At 42.2% G+C, this 18334-nt stretch overlaps 1 protein-coding gene across 2 annotated transcripts in view; it reads left to right on the top strand.

Moving 5' to 3' along the window:
- The first annotated feature begins 4005 nt into the window (after nucleotides 1-4005).
- Nucleotides 4006-18334, top strand: part of RASGRP1 (RAS guanyl releasing protein 1) — a 73871-nt gene continuing 59542 nt past the window's right edge. For both annotated transcript variants that reach the window (XM_079128074.1, XM_079128073.1), the window contains exons 1-2: nucleotides 4006-4246; nucleotides 8830-9014. In XM_079128074.1, coding sequence (XP_078984200.1) covers nucleotides 4212-4246; nucleotides 8830-9014 — 220 coding nt within the window. In that variant the 5' untranslated portion in view covers nucleotides 4006-4211. The remainder of the gene's footprint in view (nucleotides 4247-8829; nucleotides 9015-18334) is intronic.

Here is an 18334-nt window from a genome sequence, read left to right as displayed (position 1 = left end):
TGTTTGGGGTAATCTCACACAAAATACAAGATATATGCCCTCCATAAGGACCCCTTTAGAGAGTTCCAAGGATACCTCAAAGAGGCTGCAGTTGGAAATGTGGGTCTGAATCTTAATTGTCAAGGGTTTATATTCAGGAGAGTTATATGGGTTCTGCTAAAGTCATGGAAGAAAGTGAAAACACGTAGCTTGATTAAGGGAACATTGAGAAAATCTGATGTCCTTCTGCAAAATCATATAATGTCAGAGGCTTCATGTATAATCGTCCTATTATGGTTTGAATATGAAGTGTGCCTCCAAAGACAGCATTGTTCAAAAGTGGGGCTTTGGGGAAATGTTTGGGTTGTGAAGTCTCTGACCTCACCATTGGATGAGTAATTTGAAGGCATTATTGGGAAATGTAGAAGGTGGGACCTGATTGAAGGAAGTAGGTCTCTGGGGGTATGCCCTTGGGAACTATCTCTGGTCCCTGAACCCTTTTCTCCCCCACCCCCACCTCTCTCTGCTTCCTGGTTGCCAAGAGCTGAGTAGTTTTCCTTTGCCACGCCCTTCCACCCTGATGTTCTGCCTCATCTAAGGCCCAAAGCAATAGCACCAGCAGACCATGGACAAAACTCTGAGCCAATATTAATCTTTCCTCCTTTAAGTTGTTCATGTCAGGTATTTTGATAACATCAAGGAAGGGCTGACTAAATACCTCCCCGAATCTAAGTAAAATGTCCTAATTGAACCCCTGATTGAAAAAAGGAAAAATGACAGAGAAAGAGTCCAGAGGAATAACCCAAGGAATGCACAGAGAGTCTTAACTGCCCCTTCTTATCTGTTAATATTGCCTATCGAATAAGTAGGAGAGGCAGAAAAGAAGAAAACAAGGGTATAAGAAAAGGAAGACCAACTCTTGTTCTCAAGGTCAGAGGGGTCTCATATACCAGGGAGACTATGGAGGATGAAGAGCAAGACAGAGCTAACTACCATTAGATGTGTAGAAAAGTTGCATTGCTCAGGTAGAAGCATCCACAACACCTCAGGTGGACCCTTTCCTCTCCTGCTGCCAAGATACTAGTCCTTCTGAGGATTCTGAGGATGCTCAGACTGTGTTGGGTTGAGACTCTTACTTCCTCCTGCAGTGACAGCCCTGCACTCCTGCAGCATGGCCATGGCCTCCAAGCTTGTTTGCATCTATGCTGCTCTCATCCTCACAACCAGAGTTGACTTTCATGGAGGATCATATCAATGCCCTCAGCAAAGCAGCCGTTGTAAATGTTAAACCTTTTTGGTCTGTATTATATACAGAAACCCTGGGCAGTTTCCACCTTGAGAGCCTCAACTGCAAAATTGAGGAGGTGGGCTGCTACAGTTGCAGGTTTGCGCCAGCAGGAGATCTTGCCCTTCTACCACTGAGGCTGGGCCCACTGTGGAGAAAGTAGAGGAATCTGATGGAAAATGGAGAAATCAGAGGAATCTGATGAGAACAAGGGATTTGGTCTTTTCGACAAAACTCCTTTTGTAACACATTCAATAGAAAGCTGAACTTAAAAAAAAAAAAAAAATCTCAGGTGAACCCAGAGACAGAATCAGATACAGGCAGGTGCAGATTTTCAGGAAACCCAAGAGAAAGAGATTTGTGGAGACTGCGTAGGTCTCTTTCTTAACTCAGAAAGACTCATTTCATGAAAGAAGAAATAACCTCAATTTGTATTATTTATGTGTTTTGTGGAATTCAGGTATTTAGGTGTATGTAACTGCCTGCATGTGTGTTTAATATTATGAGCATGCACCAAATAGCCTATCTGTATATATAAACACACTCGTATATACAGTATAAGTCTGGATTATTTCCTTGACACATACAATACCTTTGCTGTCCAAAAATTCAGGAATGGATGCAACAGAGGGGCTCTATTCTCAACAAAAGCAATGAAGAAACGGTGAAGGGGACTATGAAACCTAGAGGCTACAGGCCTGGCAAGATTACCAGTTTTTCTGTACATAAGAAAACACATACCCTTCCTTCAGAAATAATCAGGAAGGATGTAAATTTCTTCTTTGAGGGCATTGTATTCCACATTGCAATATCAAATCAATAGCAGTTTATGATCCACATGTGTTGCCCAAAACTGGCTGTTCTTTGGAAGCTAAGGAAGCATAAGACCTGATCCTTGACCTCAAATCACTGACAATATACTTCTAGAGATAAGACAAAGACATGAAATATTATGTGGCAATATAAAGTATAAGTAACATTTAACTTTTTGAACGACAAAGAGCTCACACTGGGATAAGATCAGTGAAAGATTAATTGTTTACCCGGTAGTTAGAGAAGATCTCTATGAAGAAAACCAAAGCCCACACACTCATGATAATTGGGAAATAGATATGAATATAGATAAAGATATGAATCTTTACCATTCTCATCCACTTTTTGCTTGTCTGGGTTTTAGGGCTTACATAAGAGAGGGGGTATAAGAGTGCTAAAAACTTGTGGAAGTTAAAGCCCCTTAATAAGAAGTAGAGTCATTATTTAATAGTTACTTAACTTCTACCTGCCCTTCTCTCTGGTTATGAATGAAGACTTGGTTCTTTATGTTACCCAGTGTTTAGGAAGTTTCACTAAAGAAAATTTATTTCTGGTCTCTGTAGCAAGAACAGAAAGCCTGGAAGTATGGCTCAGTGGTAGAGCACTTGTCTAGCTTGTGGGAGGCCCTGGGTTCAATCCCTAGCACCAAAGAAAGGTGGGGGAAAAAGGACTCTTTATGAGGCCGTGTGTGTGTGTAGGGGGTGTCAAAATTTAGGCTCCACTGGAAGCAAATGTATTGGACCCTATGGAATACAAGTTTTTCAACGATGTCCATTCCTGGTCCCACTTTATGTGCCTTGTTTTTCATTTCACACACTTCTTTTTTGCAGGTTATGTACTCTTGCAAGCTTTCTTAAATTGTTCTTTATAACAATGTGGCATATAAATATAAGGAAATATATAAATGACATTACAGATAGAGGTCTTAAAGTCTAGAACACTGTGGCTGGGAAGACAACTATCATTGTGGCTAGAGTTAGGGAATGTGACAATGACAAGTGCTATTAAAAAAGGACAGTCAGGCAAGGGATTATAGGTAGCAGGCAGATCTCAGTCCTCTGCTGTTTGTTGATGGTGTGATCTGAGGCATGGTATTCTCTAAACCTTAGTTTTTCTGATCTCTTAACCAGTGACCTCTTTGTAATTAGAGGATTGGATTAACTGAGGTATAGAAAACACACAACACAATCAGCATCAGCTATTATTACCATCCTTTGGACAAGCTGGGGCGAGGGAGTAGGCCGCCACTTTTGTCATTGTAAGAAGTGTAAGAAGGCTCTCCCCACACTTCCACCCCTGCTCCTGTCCCCACGTCTCCCACACCCGAAGACGCCAGGCAGCTGTCTCTCTCCGGATCCAGATATGGATCTCGCCCCCGGAGCGCCATCTCCACACCTGCAGCCCTCTTGCAGGGAGCGCGCACACATTTGTGGCCCCGTCTTACGAACTACTACCAAGAGACCCAAATTCGAGGTTCCAGCGCCCCTCAGTTGTGTCGTAGTTCTCCACTCTGACTCTGACTCTGCGCTTTGATTGATATATACGAGAGAGGTCTACGAGGGTAGGGGAAGAGGTCCTACAAGAGCCGCTAGGTGAAGCCCGCTTCCTCGGGGCTCAGGTGGTAGGCAGCTGGACTTGCGGCTCCTCTGCAAGGCGCGGACTGGGCCTGGGACAGGGGATGATTCAAGGGAGTCGCGAGGGTCCGCCTCTACTGTTCCCCCCTGACTTAACCCTTCGCCTGGGAAATATGGACGGCCAAGGGTGCGAAAAGAGATCTGTTTGAGGCGCAGACCTGGGGCGCTACTGAGTAATGGGGGCAGGTTTCGGGGAAGAGCTGAGAGCCCCACACGTTTCCTACAGCCGATAACATCAGCGTTTGTCAGGTGGTTCGTGCGGGCGAGTGTGTGCGCGCGCGCGAGTGAGGAGAGGGGGCGCGCTCACACAAAGTTTGTGCCTGCGGGTGCGCCTCTGTCGGCTCGCCTAGCTCCGAGAGCTGCAGGCGGGCGGCCCGGGGTGGCGAGGGCCGGGGGCGGAGAGGCCGGGCAGGAGGCGGCGGCCGTGGCTATGCGCCGCGCCCCGCCGAGCCCGTCCCGCCGCGCTAGGTGAGCCGGCTCCAGGCGCTCGGGCCGCGGCCATGGGCACCCTGGGCAAGGCGCGAGAGGCTCCGCGGTGAGTAGAGGTGGCAGCGCCCTGAGGACCGTCAGTTTCCTTCTTGGGTAAAGGACAGCTGCGCGGGCGGCCCGTATGATCCTCTCGTTGATGGGAGGGCGGGGGGTGCGGGCGATAAGGACGTCTCTCCCAAGGGAGGTTGTTGGCGGGAGATGGAGGACCGCAGGGAGCCCGGGTCTCCGCTGAAGTCCAGGGAGACCCGTGCGAGAGGCGGACGGGTCCCGAGCTCCTAGCAACTCGGGCGTCGCGGGTGGAGGAGGGATCTGGGGCGGTGCGGTCAGTGAGGCTGCGAAACCGAGTTCGCCTGGCAGGATCCCGAATGGCGAGAGCCAATGCCCTTCACCTACCCGGTGCCCAACCGTCGACCTCTTCCCGAATTTTCCCGGACTCCGGGACACCCGAACTCATTCTCCCTCTCGCCGGCTCTCCGCGCCCCCCGCACCTGCTGCGGGCGCGGGGCACTGGCGCGCCACCTGGCGCTCTCTCTCTGCCCTGCCCAGAACGGCCAACAGCGTTCGTGCAGAGCAAGTGGAGGTGGCACCGCTTGGTTGCCCCTGCTCCAGAGAGGTTTCCAAATCCTTGGCCAACGAACCATATAACCTTCTGGATGGGAGCCCGCACTCCTCCCCTCGGCCACTGAGATTCTAGAGAGATGTTTAAGAGGGTCTTGGGATGACAGGAGATGATGGAAGAGTGACACTGAGTGAAAAGACTCTTGGTAAGAGAAAAAGGCCTGGCAGGGCCAAGTAAATGAAGAACTTGCTCCCAAAGGACCGGAAGTAGGCTGCAGCCTGGACAACGTCCGGTCTCTGTATAGGGCAGGGCAAGTTGTGCACTTCACAAATCCATTCACATGGACTCGGATAACTGCACCTACCCAGTCCGCACAGCCATACCCATAGGGCCAGGATGCTTTGTGTTGCTGAACCTTCTGTACTTAAAATCCCCTGGACTGAGGTTTTTCAGACCTCGATGCAGTCCTTGCCCCCACTCCATGTATGTGAGAGCCCAACGCTATACTTTGCACTAGACTGGGGGAGAGGAGCTTCAATTAAATGGAGTCTGCATTATGAGAAAGAAAGGACAGGACTGAAAGGAATCCTCACTAGAAGCTAATGGAAGTCACCTTTCCCTGCAAAACAAGCTGTGGGAGTTCCAGTTCTCTTCCTCCATTTCTTCCTTTACTCTTTCAAGCTGGATTTTATGAAAAGCTTAGGTTGAAACTGCGACCTCTCTGAGATACCTGAGCCTGGAGAGGATTTCATGCAAACCAGTTCAGAGTTTTGACAACCTATTTCAGCAAGCTCGGTGGGGTGTTGGCCACTTTTAGTCTCAGAAACACCTTCAAGTTAATTTGTTTTTTTTAATTTGGGTTTTTTTTTGTTTGTTTGTTTTTTGCAAATTAAATTGGCAACATTTGGCTTAATTATCCTTTAAAAATATGCTTTTGCAGATTTAGACCATTCATTTTATATGGATTGTTAAAACTCCCTTAAATCTTCCTAAAACAAAGCAGTTCATAAATCCTTATCTACCACCATTTCACCAGAAAGTCAGGAGCAAGTTGAGGATTTTTCATAAAGCAACCAGTCAAGAGACTGAATAACAAAAGAGGCAAGTTTCTGTTTATGGAGCAATTAATCCCATCGTCTTAGGGCAGAGAGTTTTTAATAAGCCCCCTCCCCTATTTCTCATGCCCAATTCCTCTTACTATCTCTCACCTTATTACTTTCCAAGTTGCATCTTTCACCCTCCCCTTTTTCTACCCTAAATACTTCCTTCTAGTTCTTTCTTCATTTCTATCTATCATAGTCCCTTCTAATTTTGGTAAAAGCGCCTACATCTGAGAAGTACCAAATGAATCAAAGTGGTTTCTCTTAATGGCCACATCAGGATACATTACTAGAACTACAGAACAGGTTGGGTTTAAGAGTCCTGATTGACCAATGCCACCAACTAAGAAATAAAATGGAATTTTCCCTGGATCTCCAGTCACCTCCCCAGTCCCAGCAGGATGAGCTGTGTTTGCAAAGCAGGACAGATGTCCTACAGGCTAGGTTGTTGCCTCTTTTCCAGAGTCTAGAGAGAAATGCTATGAAAGAGAGAAAAGAGACTTTCACCAAGAAGGACAGGCAGGACTTTTGTCTTTCTCTTACTCTGGCTTTGGGGGTGGTCTTAACGGTGCTAAGGCAGCAGGTGAGACAGAAAGCTGACTAATTCCAACTCTGGGCCAGGTTTAGGGAATTGGCTGTACTTCCAAGAAGGGAAGGGAGCCCAACTGGGATATATGGCATGGGGCCTGCTTTACCCTGGTAGCCAGTCACATTGCCTTTCCAAGACTGGACCTCTACATCTAAAGGCGAGGAGTTTGGAAAATGACTGTGAAAAATCCATCCAGCCCTGGAGTCCTGAGGAAAGTTCCAAGGACCTATAGAAGGAATAAGGGCTGACATGCAGCCTCTGTGTTATCAGCTATGTTTTTGAAAGATTCAACTTGTTTTATATTGAATTAACCTTTTCAACCTCCCTGTAAGTCTAATATCCAATTCTGAGGTAGTGAAAGGTACATGGTGACAGGCACAGTAAATATGTATTAATCTAAAGCCATGGAGGCTCCAGGTACAAATTCCAATCTAGCTTAAGTTGTGCAGCCTTTAGACTCTTTTCAACTCAGCTTCAGCATCATGAGATGAAAGTAACAACTTCAGAGACAATGCAAATCCCAGCACAGTGCCTCCATAGCATAGGTACTCAATTCACAGTGGCCATTACTGTTTTGTTTTTAGATTATCATTTTATTTGCAGATAATTATCTGATTCAGGGGCTATCGTAGGACCTGAGTAAAAATCAGTAATGACCAGAAACTTGTTTGAGTTCTGTAGCATCAGTTCAGTCTTTCGGGAATCAGTGCCTTGGGTTAGCAACAACTCAGTAAACAATTGTTGATTTGTTTTCACTGGCCTCACTCCAGGTTGGAACAGAGCCCCAACAGCTGCCACAGATCAATGCCCCAGAGCGAGTTTGAAACAGAACCTGAAGCCCTGAGGTGCTCCCTCCTTGAGACTGGCCTTGTGCTGAGTGACCCATGTTCAGGGCAAGCTGGTTTTCCAGAACCCAAGTGTGCCTAACATTTTTGGTTGATCTAAGCACTTCAGCCCCTTCTGGGTGAGATATTATCTTGTCAGAGAAGTTCTTCCAAACACTCACCCAGAAACACCTTCTCCCTCCTCTGAGGATATCTTATTTCTTACTCTTGACCCTCACAGGACACTTATTTAAAAGTTATGTAGTTACCTTTTCATTATCTCAGTCTGATTCCCCAACTAGGTTTTTTGTATTAAAGACATTCTAGAGTGCCTTTACACAACAGCTAACATATAATGAGCATATTTTATGGTATACAAAGTACCCTCAGGTAGACTCTCTCAATGTGGTCCTCTCTACCCTAGTGTCATGTCTTGCTCATAGAAAAAGCACTAACTGATTAATTGATGCCATTTTGTGCTGATCATAATGTGTATGAACATAAAGTCACAGTTATGGGGTTTATTTCTCTTGTGCTCTTCCTTTCTCTTCTTTGGGGGCAAATTGAAATAACCAAAGCCACAATAGGGAAGGAAAATTAACTACATGCCAAAAAAGTTACCAGCAGCAATGCCTATCACTATTAAATCTTAAGAGATTTTAGATATGTATCTGTGTGTGTGTATTTTTTAATAAAGAGGAAAATAAAATACTTAATCTTCATGAGCAGTTTTGCAAAATAATTTGTACTGACCAATAAGGTCATGACCAAAGGTAAATTAAATGAGGAAAATGAAGGTCCTCTGGATCCTGGGTCCAGATCCAGATCCAAACTTGTCTTCTTACATTTAGTTCTGGAACAAACTTCTCTTAGCTCAGCTTTCTTTTTTAATTGTTAAGGACTCAAACAAGTACATCATGAAATAATGTGTAATGATAAAAATGGCTCATAATGATTGCCTGTATTATCAATAATGACACAGTTTCTTAAAACTAACCAATATTTGTAAGAAAGGCAGAGCTAACTTAAAATCTAAACTCCACCACCACGATTCCTCACTCTGTATGCTTCAGTCTTTGACTTATCCCATAAAGTTCTTACAGACATTTTTGAGGCTGCCTGTCCACCTGCAGCATCTCTGCTATTGCTCATGAAGAATGAACTTAACTGAAGACAAGGCCAACTTAATTCTTAAGGTCCAAGTCAGTTGCCTAGCAGCTAAAATAAAAAATTATTGCTAGAAATAAGGACTATCAAGGTACAGTCTTGCCTTTTCCTCTCCCCTTTGGGAACCAGGAGACAGCAGGGCAGAGTAATCCTTAAGCCAGGGCAAAGAGCCCTAATTGCAATCCTGAAATCTCACCTGTCATTTGCTGGGGAGATATCTCTTTAACAGCCAACCAGTCCGTTTGGTGCATTTGCCAAGTGGGAGGGGTATGTCTTCTATCAGTTCAACTCCGGGGATTAATTGTTTTATCTCCACTCCTTTGCTGTCCAGTCTGCCCACAGAGCCTGGAGCTGTTCTGCTTGCCCTCACTGCCTTCTCTCCTTCCCCAGGAAACCCTCCCATGGCTCCAGAGCTGCCCCTAAAGCAAGACTAGAGGCGAAATCAGCCAGCAGCCCCTTCCCCTCCCATCCTAGCCTGGCCCAGATCACCCAGTTCCGAATGATGGTGTCCCTGGGACATTTAGCCAAAGGAGCCAGCCTGGACGATCTCATTGACAGCTGCATTCAATCTTTTGGTGAGTTGGCTAACTGCCCACGTGCATAGAAATTGCTATATTACTTTGTTCTTCCCTTAAAATATGTTTTATAGAATAGCAACCTAGATTGTATTTTGGCTTTAAAAATAGCTTTTGAGCCTTTGAAATGTTGGAGACAGTCTGCAGTGCCTATGTCACATGACTATGTGGGTGTAATAGGTCGTGATGAGAGGTGCAATTTAAAGTGAAAAAAGTTACTGAACAGAGTTTGCATTTCCACTTTTCTTCGGTTGGAGATCTGTCTCATGATGAAAAATATCATAAAATAATATTGTGCATCTGGTGCTCTGACACTTTTCTATCCTTACGTTCTTGGGGCAGAGAAAGTCTGTGTTACATGAGCAAACATTGTTATCCAACAGAAGTATGAAAGCCTTTGAATCATTTGGACAAATAATGTCTCCATAATTCCCCTTACAATCTGGAATTGTAATTGTGTTTGTGATTAGAAGATTCTGGTTAATAAGTGTTCTGATGGCGGGTCAACGAGCTGGGAAGTGAGCATGTGGACACACATGTGGGCAGCAAATTATCCAGACGCTGCCCTTTGTCAACACCTGTATCACCACAAAGGGTGCGCAGGTTCAGTGCAGCTAAAAAGCAATTCTCTGAAAAGATTTATTTATAATTTTATAAGCACCATCTTTCTTTTGATTATCATTTGTGTACTAGTGATTGGAAAGTGCTAAATACTTGCTTTGCTCCAAAAGGGGAAAGATTAAATTAATGGATTTCAATGAAATCTTTGAATTCAAAGATTTCCAATATCCAATTCCTCTGTGTGCCCCTTTTTGTATTCTTTCATCTCCCACTGGGAAGAAGATGAGTTTGTTGGCTCAGCTTTGTAGCTCCCACCCCAGCCCTGAGAGCCTGCCAGAGAGCAGAGAAGAGGGGTTAAGCAGATCCCAGGTAGAGCAAGAGCTATTAGATTTCAGAACTAGGGACTATTGACTGGACATGGTTAGTGTTTGCTTAGACCTGTTTATAGATTGGAAAAGATGTGGCATTGTAGAGATACTCATTTAGTACGACATTGAACCAACTATTTCAAAATTAGTTTAAAGCAGTCATTCTTAAACATCGATGCATCAGAATCATGTGGAGGGGTTTTTTGTTTTGTTTTATTTTTAAGTAATGCAGATGGCTGGACCCCACCCCTAAAATTTCTGCTCCAGTGGACCTGGGGCAGGGCAGGGCCCCAAAATTTGCATATCTAACAAGTTCCCAGGTGATACAGATGCAGCTGCTCTAAGAACCCCACTTTGAGAATCACTGCTTCACAGTGCTGTTTATTGTAAACCTTTTAACTTGGAAAAGAGGGAGAAAATCTAGGGGTGTAACTCAGTGATAGAGCACTTGTCTAGCATCCACAAGGTCCTGGGTTGATCCCCAGGACTGAAAAATAACGCAAGGATTTTATTTCTAGTAAAGTCCTCTTTATTTACACTTCGATCTTTCAGTTAAGGATGAATATGAGAGCAAAATGAATGACTTTCTATTTCAAAATATTCTTAAAACACATACATGCAAGGGGATAAATAGAAGACATTGTAGACCAGTGGACACATAAGCAGTTATTCGCATGCTGTGCTTGCATCTAGTTCCCAGCTTGGATAAATTGCAAAGTTCCTTACCCACTTTTTTTTCTGTCATATTTACTGGTCCTTATCAGAGCATGGTGACTGCTTTATGAATTATTTCCTTTCTGTTTCACTATTAAAAAAGTTGAGACCATAAATGTGTTTATTATACTATCTTTCTTCCTCAGGACCAATCATTCAACCACCTGCTGAGTGCAGGGCCCTTTTTCTAACTTTCCAGTAATCATGACATCAACTGGAAAAGTACATAACCAATTTCAAAGTCCTTCCCCAAAATAACCAAGCCTAACCAACTCCTCTCAACCAATTCTACAAAGGCACTGATACATTGTTTTTGGAATGTGCTGTACTTGAGAAAAGTGCCATAAAATACAATAGCTATAAAAATCCCACTGAATCTAATAGTCTTTTACCCAATCTCAAGAAGCATTGAGCAAGCACCTGATTGCATCTGACTCTGCTGGGCAATGTGCAAGGAGAATTACAGTGATCAAATGCCCATTCCATTAGAGCTTACAATACCTGAGAAGCGTACTATTTAGGAAAACATATATATTATATATAAAATATATACATATATACACACACACAAAGGATGAGTGATAATAAATGAAGGTATGCAGGGAGAATAAGTTCTTTACACCATACAGGTGTATACTGTGAGTAAGTACACTTCTGGGACGAGGTGGCAGATTGAGGAGAACAGCCAGTCTCCAGACTGTCTTGGGTCTGCGGAATGCTGTGGGGAAGTGGTAAGGTTAGAGCTCAGGGTTTTTTGTAGTATGTACTGCAGAGTTTCCTGTTACAGAGTTTACACAAAAGAAGCAAAGAAGAAAAGACTCTTATGTCTAGAGGGGATGGGAGTCAGAGGGGAAGGGATGATTTTTATTCTCTTCTCAATCTTCCATCTTTGGTTATCAGTTAAGGTATCTGTTGGGGATGGGGAGCTTCAGACTGAGCTACAAAAAAAGTTGTTCTGAAGATAGTCTGACTCATTCATTAGTTAATTTATGTTTCCTGCCTTCTCAACCTCACCTCCCTGCAGATGCTTGAGGAGGTTTCCTTGGCTTTGGCCTGGCTATCCAAAACAGTAGTCAGTAGCTGCTAGCCATACTGGTTTATTGTCACATGCATTTCAATTAGTTAAAAAATTAAATCAAATGGAAAATTAAGTTCTGAAGCCTCACTAACCCTAGTTCAAGTTCAAGTAGCAATACCTACTGCTGGACAAAGTAAAAAGAGAATATTTCCATCATCACAGTCTGTTGTACAGTATCAGAGAGGGTAGATGGTTGACTTGAAGGGGGAAACATAGTGGATAGATTTTCTGGAAACCATGGAATTTGCATTCACTAGCATTTCTAGGTGACAGTCCAAATACTGCTGCAGGCATACAGAAGTCTTTAGGGATGGCTATCCCTTTAGCATTATTAACCGTTAATTTTATCACCCACACTGTTCTCAGAAGAAGTATGCATTATAATGTTTTTGAGGATTGATAGCCTGCACATACAAATTAAGAGTACTTTTGAAGGTCTCCAGCAAACCTCCCAGTGCCGCATACAAGGTTACAGATCTGTGATTAGAAATTTAGTGCCTTGAGTCATAGTTCATTGCTTTAACCATGAAACAGCCCACTCCCGCCTTCTGTTCTAATCAGAGGTCATGTTTTACATCCCCAACATATTATTGCTAGTTAATCCACTCTTCAGCTGAGCATAATGAGGCAAATCATCACAACCTGGTACATTTATGTCCAATATATGTGAATCATACCATCTGTTTCAGAGGTAGAAAGACCTATGAGATCATCTGGGCTTTTATTTTATTTTATTTTTTTCACTTTATAGTAGGTCCGTGAACATTGGGGACAAATGGAAGACTTTAAATACCCAAATTCATGAAGCCTCTCCTTGTTTGCTCTCAGTGCAAGACAATTTCTGATAGCATCAGAAAAGAAACACACACACACACACACACACACACACACACATGACCCAGAAAGCACCTGTCCACAAGTAGCCCTTTTGCTCCAGGGAAGGGAGTAGGAAGAAACTTGGTGTTTTGTTTTTCCTGTCAATGCAAAGGGAAATGCATCCCAGCATCTCATATTTATGGAGTGTCATTTATTTCTTCTTATCATTTCATATGTACTGATTTTCTTTTATACTCAAAACAACTCTTTTATACTCAATAAAACTCAGGTATTATTATCTTCATTGGACAAACAAGAAAATAAATTGAACATCTGAGAATTGAAACAACTTGCTTCAAGTCCATAGCCTAGAAAAGAAACATGTTGCTCATGTTCTTCCCCTGCCCCCAGCAGCCACTACAACCTGAGTTGGGGCAGACTTGGCCATTTCTCCTAAGAACCTCCTTCCTGCACTCAGGAGATCAGGACAGGCCTGCATCCAATGCCTACAATTCTGCAGGCTTGGCCTCTCCAGATTAGAAATTCAACCCATTCTGTGTAAGAAATATTTGTTGGACCCCCAGCTATAGGCCATCATGCATCTGTCTGCCTGAAGTTCTTTTTTAATAATGAATTAGCGTGTGCATTTTATTAATGCTACCCAAAGACCTGGCAAACTAGAAACAGCCCCAAACTAATAGGATATTTTCCTCACCATGAAGCAGCTAGATGTTAAACATTTTATAGACCTTAATTTATTAAAGATAAACCACTGCAACTTTTGTGTGTGTTTGTTTGGTTGGTTGTTTCTTGTGTTTGGATATTGGGGATTGAACTCAGGGGCACTTGGCCACTGAGTCCCATTCCCAGCCCTACTTTGTATTTTATTTAGAGACAGGGCCTCACTGAGTTGCTTAGTGCCTCACGGTTGCTGAGGCTAGCTTTGAACTCATGATCCTCCTGTCTCAGCCTCCCAAGCTGCTGGGATTACAGGAGTGCACCACTGCACTTGGTTGTATATTTTTTAAATCAGTCAAAGAAGGCAAACATACATTTGTTGGGACCATAATTCCCCCACTGGCAAAAGGAATGTAGGGATTTCTCACCACTCTGCAACTTCAAGTCTGTGTACCAGAGCAAGGAGCCCACAAGCAACAGGAGAACAAAACCAGAAGATAAGGGCCATAACATCACTGAGCACCTAGACCCAAGAGCTGCCAACAGCAAGAACCAAGTGAAGAGTAGTGTCAGAAAGGAGCCTGAATCTTACCCTCTGCTGGTGACAGACCTTATGTGAAGCCCACAGCTGACCCCAAAGCCTCCTCAGTGGAACCTCCAGTCACTGGCAATCATGGCCACAAGGTTTCACATGTAAAAGATGGTTCTGGAGCACCATGGCTTGAGGCTTCTAGGCATCAGAGCAGCTCCCAGGCACACCTATTCTTAGCCTTCTGGAGTGAATTGCCATTTTATGGTCAGGATGCCTCTTTTTCTAATGAGCCCTCTGCTGCATCTTTGAAAGGCTGGCACCACCCAGTGCCTCAGGCTGGTACACCTGCTCTCTCCGATGCACAGTTTACAGTGACCACCAGGCCTGAGGAAGGTGGGGAGTCCCTTCGTGCTTATCTATGTTTCCAGAGTGCACTGTTAACAGCAGGCCTCCCTCAGTAATAGAAGACAGTCAGTCTTAACAAGAAAACTCAGGAATTCTGAGTTTTTTCAGTAAATCATGCAGAGAGATGGATTTCACTACTGAGAGAGACTGACAGTAGTTGAACACTTGCATATCAAAGTCTTAGGGCATGGAGCTTTTACCTGCCTTGGTCTGGTTATCTTCCTCACTACTCTGTGAGTTGGGTATTATTTTGCTCTTTTAACTACTAGGGAATTGAAACTTGGGAAAGTTCAATGACCTGTGTAAGGTTCAGCTCGTTAGTGGGTGGGTCAGCTCATGCTGACCTCTGGTCGAGGTATCTCAGGCTTAAGACGTTCCGCTGTACTAGAGATTCTCCAACTGTGACATGAGAAGTAGTCTTCAGGGGAGTGTGTTCAGCATTCAGATTCCTGTTGGCCAAACTCAGAACTTTCCATTTGACCAGTAGTCACTCTGGTTTTGATAGAGGTGACCTATGATCTAGGATAAAACTGCCCCATAGCCCACTTGCTTCCTGGACATGCCAGAGCTTTCTTTCACACTTCCTAGGAAAACCTGAAGAACATAAATCTCTGGAGAAGTGATAGAGCAAATAGGTTTTTCAAGTTATGAGCTAGAAAAGCCCATGAGGAAAACAACCTCTTGGGGATTTTTAAAGTAGTTGGGCCTGGTATAATTAGAGGCCCTGCCTGAAACCCTGAGACAACTGCTGTCAGATTTTCCTGCCTTTCTGTTTCTTCTCTATTGAAATAAACTTTCTATTGAGCTTACAGCCTGTCAATCTTTTGACCACAGGAATAAACAGAATGTGGATATCTGTTGTAACAATAATGTGACTGTTTGCGCTGAAAGGCATCTTCCCTAGTGTATGTTTTCGCCTTTATGCAGCTCAGATCCGTTTCCTAAGGGTGTGGTAAGGGCCCGCTGCCTAATTACACCCTGCCTCCATGGATCAGGGCCTACATGTAGTGGCTTAGCTGGAGAGGGCTTCCCAAGAAATCGTCCAGATGTACCGCTTTGCCAATAGATTTGTTTTTTTTTTTTAAAGGCAACCTGTTGACCTGAAGGTTATTAAGTCACATTAAGAAACAGTGTGAACACAGTTTGCTCAATAATTGACAGAGACAGCAGTGACAGAACTGCAGCCCCACCCCAGGCCTACCTCCTGACCTAAGAGCCTGCTGGCCTCTGCCTGGAGCAGTTACAGTGTCCAGGCATTGTGCCTTATTCTACAGGGGCAGTGAGTTGAAGCTGTAGCCCAGCTGGGGTACCCTAGAGTCACTGGGAAGAAAATAAAGGGCAAGAAGGAAAATGTGGGCCAGCTTTGGGGCACACCAACTAAAAAACCACACAGGGCTCTATGAGTGTTAATACTGTCACAGTCTTGAAATACTTAATAATTTTTGAACCAAGGACCCCTATTTTCATTTGTTGTGGGTCCTGCATGCTACACAGTCAGTCATGAGTGTAAGAATCACAAGACCAGTGGGGAAAATTGATTTGCCATGTGCCAAAGACATATAGAATGATATGGGTTTAAGTCTTACTTTCTTTTTTTGAGTACCAGGGATTGAACTCAGGGGCACTTAACCACTGAGCTACATCCCCATCCCTATTTTGTATTTTATTTAGAGACAGGGTCTCACTGAGTTGCTTAGTGCCTGGCCATTGCTGAAGCTGATTTTGACCTCTCAATCCACCAACCTCAGCCTCCCAAACTGGTGGGATTACAGGTGTGGGCTGCCACACCCAGCTTTATTTCCTTTCTTGATAGGAATATAAAAATGTGAAAGTGGTTGCATTATCTCCTGTCAGTGTTGTTCTGGATTGACTGGTACCAGCTCACAAGAGCAAGTTGTTAAATTTTCAAGAATTTTGCAAACCTGTTTCTAAACTCTGCATCATTAAAAATTAAATTATATACACTTAAATTATATTTTTACAAGAAGTCAGAAGTATTCAAAACTTATCATTTCCTGTTACATTACCACATTTTACTCTTGTCTATGCTTTTGAGGATACATCAACAATGTCTATTTGGTATAAATTCTATATAATGGTATGCAGCAGTACATTGCTTCCCAGGTCCATGGCCAGTGAAGTCATGCTATTAGCTTAGCTTAATTTTGTCTATGTTGTAAGTATTCATACTTTGGAAATCAACAAACACTACTGTTAGTACTTCCTCTTTAACGCCAACCCTAGAGAGCCCATTGTCAAACACTTACCAGCACACCACTGTCTTCCAGGTATAAATGGTGCTTGCTGAGCAAAGTGTTTAGAGGGGAAGGAAAACCCCAAAACTGGGAATCTTATTTTGTATCACCTAGTTAGGAGAAAATAATAATTCTTCCATTGTTTTGCTTCTTTTGTCTACATATCTTACTTTAAAAAAAAAATCCCCATGTGTTCTTCAAAGGAAAGAAACAATATACCTTAAGGATAAACAAATCAAATATTAGTAAGGTTGAGAAGTGTTCTTCAAGTGATAATGGAACAAAAATTTAAAACCAAAGAGAGATTCAGATTCTGGAATTGAAGTTATCACTCCAGGCTTTTTAACATTTTTATTTCACCTCTAAAAATTCTCCAGGATCAAAACATCCCTTGTTTCTGATCAACCAAATTTCAATTTTGTGAACTTCTGTTCATCATGTATTTTGTGCTGTGTCTATTTGTTTCTTATTCCACCAGTTTAATCACTCCACTACACGGTAACAGGCATAGTTGATATATATAACCAAAATTTTATCAAGTGCATTTTTATAAGTTTGTTTGATAACTGTATTTCAATTTTATAAACTGTTCATATCCTTTGCCTGTTTACCACCTGCTGCTTAATTAATGCATTTTACTACTAGAGATTTACAAAAGCTTTTTATATATTAAAAAATCTTTCAGCTCTATAGATATCATTTGCCCAAGGCATTTTCTTTCTATTTCCATTTTTATGCTGCTTTTAGTATTATAATGTGCAGGAATTGTTCATTTTTATGTAAATTTTCTGTTTCTTTTATCTTTTATTAACTCTAAGATTTAAAAATTCATATTCCAAAGACTTGGTGAATATCTCATTGTCATTTTAATCAAAGTTTCCTTAAATCCTGTGTGTAATGCCACATCATTCCTATTAGGGATGATCAGAAAAATTATGAGTTGCTGCTGGAGAAAAAGAAGTCTTGAGTTTTGTTTCTGAAATGGACATTGGCTTAAGACCAAAGTTCTTTAACAGGTCACTTTTTAGCCCAGAACTTTTGTTTCCCCTCATTGTAATACTGTTGAAATGAATTATGAAACTAAAAACATCTGGGAGAAGGTTTCATTCTGATGTGGAATATGAACTTGAAGAAAGTTCTTCAGAATTTATATATTTAAAGAAAGTGCTTTTGATTGTTTGGAGGGCCAATATTCTTAGTGTGGAGATTTAAGAGTCCCAGCCATATTTAAATTCATTTCTAAATTATTAATATAGATTGAGTTTATATTGTTCTTACATAGGAATTGTTTTCATTGTGGTAAAATATTCTAACATAAAATCAACCACTTACCTAGACTTTAAAAATATTTAATATATTATTGATTAGTAATACCTAACTTTTCAGTAATTACTATGAATAACACAGTGTTTTTATTAATATTTTATATGTATATTATCATTGAATTCCCACTATTCTGTCAGTTCTTGTATTTGTGAAGATCTAACTGTACTCAGTTCTCATACATACTTTTTAAATATTAATAACTTTTAAATCACTCATATTCACTATGGAAAACTTAGAAAATACAGACTAGCAAAAGAATTCTAATCATTCTACCACAAGCAAGATTAGCAATATCAACTTTCTTAGGTGTTTTTTTAATTTGCTTCTATTAATAGTTACAGGTAATATGTTGATTTTTGATGATAGATTTACTATAACTTTGCTTTCCATAATTCACATTTTAAACGATCTCAAAATCAACTAGTACTTATAAAGTGGTATGCTAACACACAAAGTTGCTATTCTATCCTAAAATTGATCTAAAAAAATAATTCTGGCATGATACCTTCAAAGATGGGATATAAAATTGAAGGTTGCTTGGCAACTAAAATGATGCTAATGAAGAATTAAAGACATTACAAGAAAAG

Source organism: Sciurus vulgaris (assembly GCF_902686455.1).
Source record: "Sciurus vulgaris genome assembly, chromosome: 2".
Lineage (NCBI taxonomy): Eukaryota > Metazoa > Chordata > Mammalia > Rodentia > Sciuridae > Sciurus > Sciurus vulgaris.
This window is presented reverse-complemented; position numbering and strand designations above follow the sequence as displayed.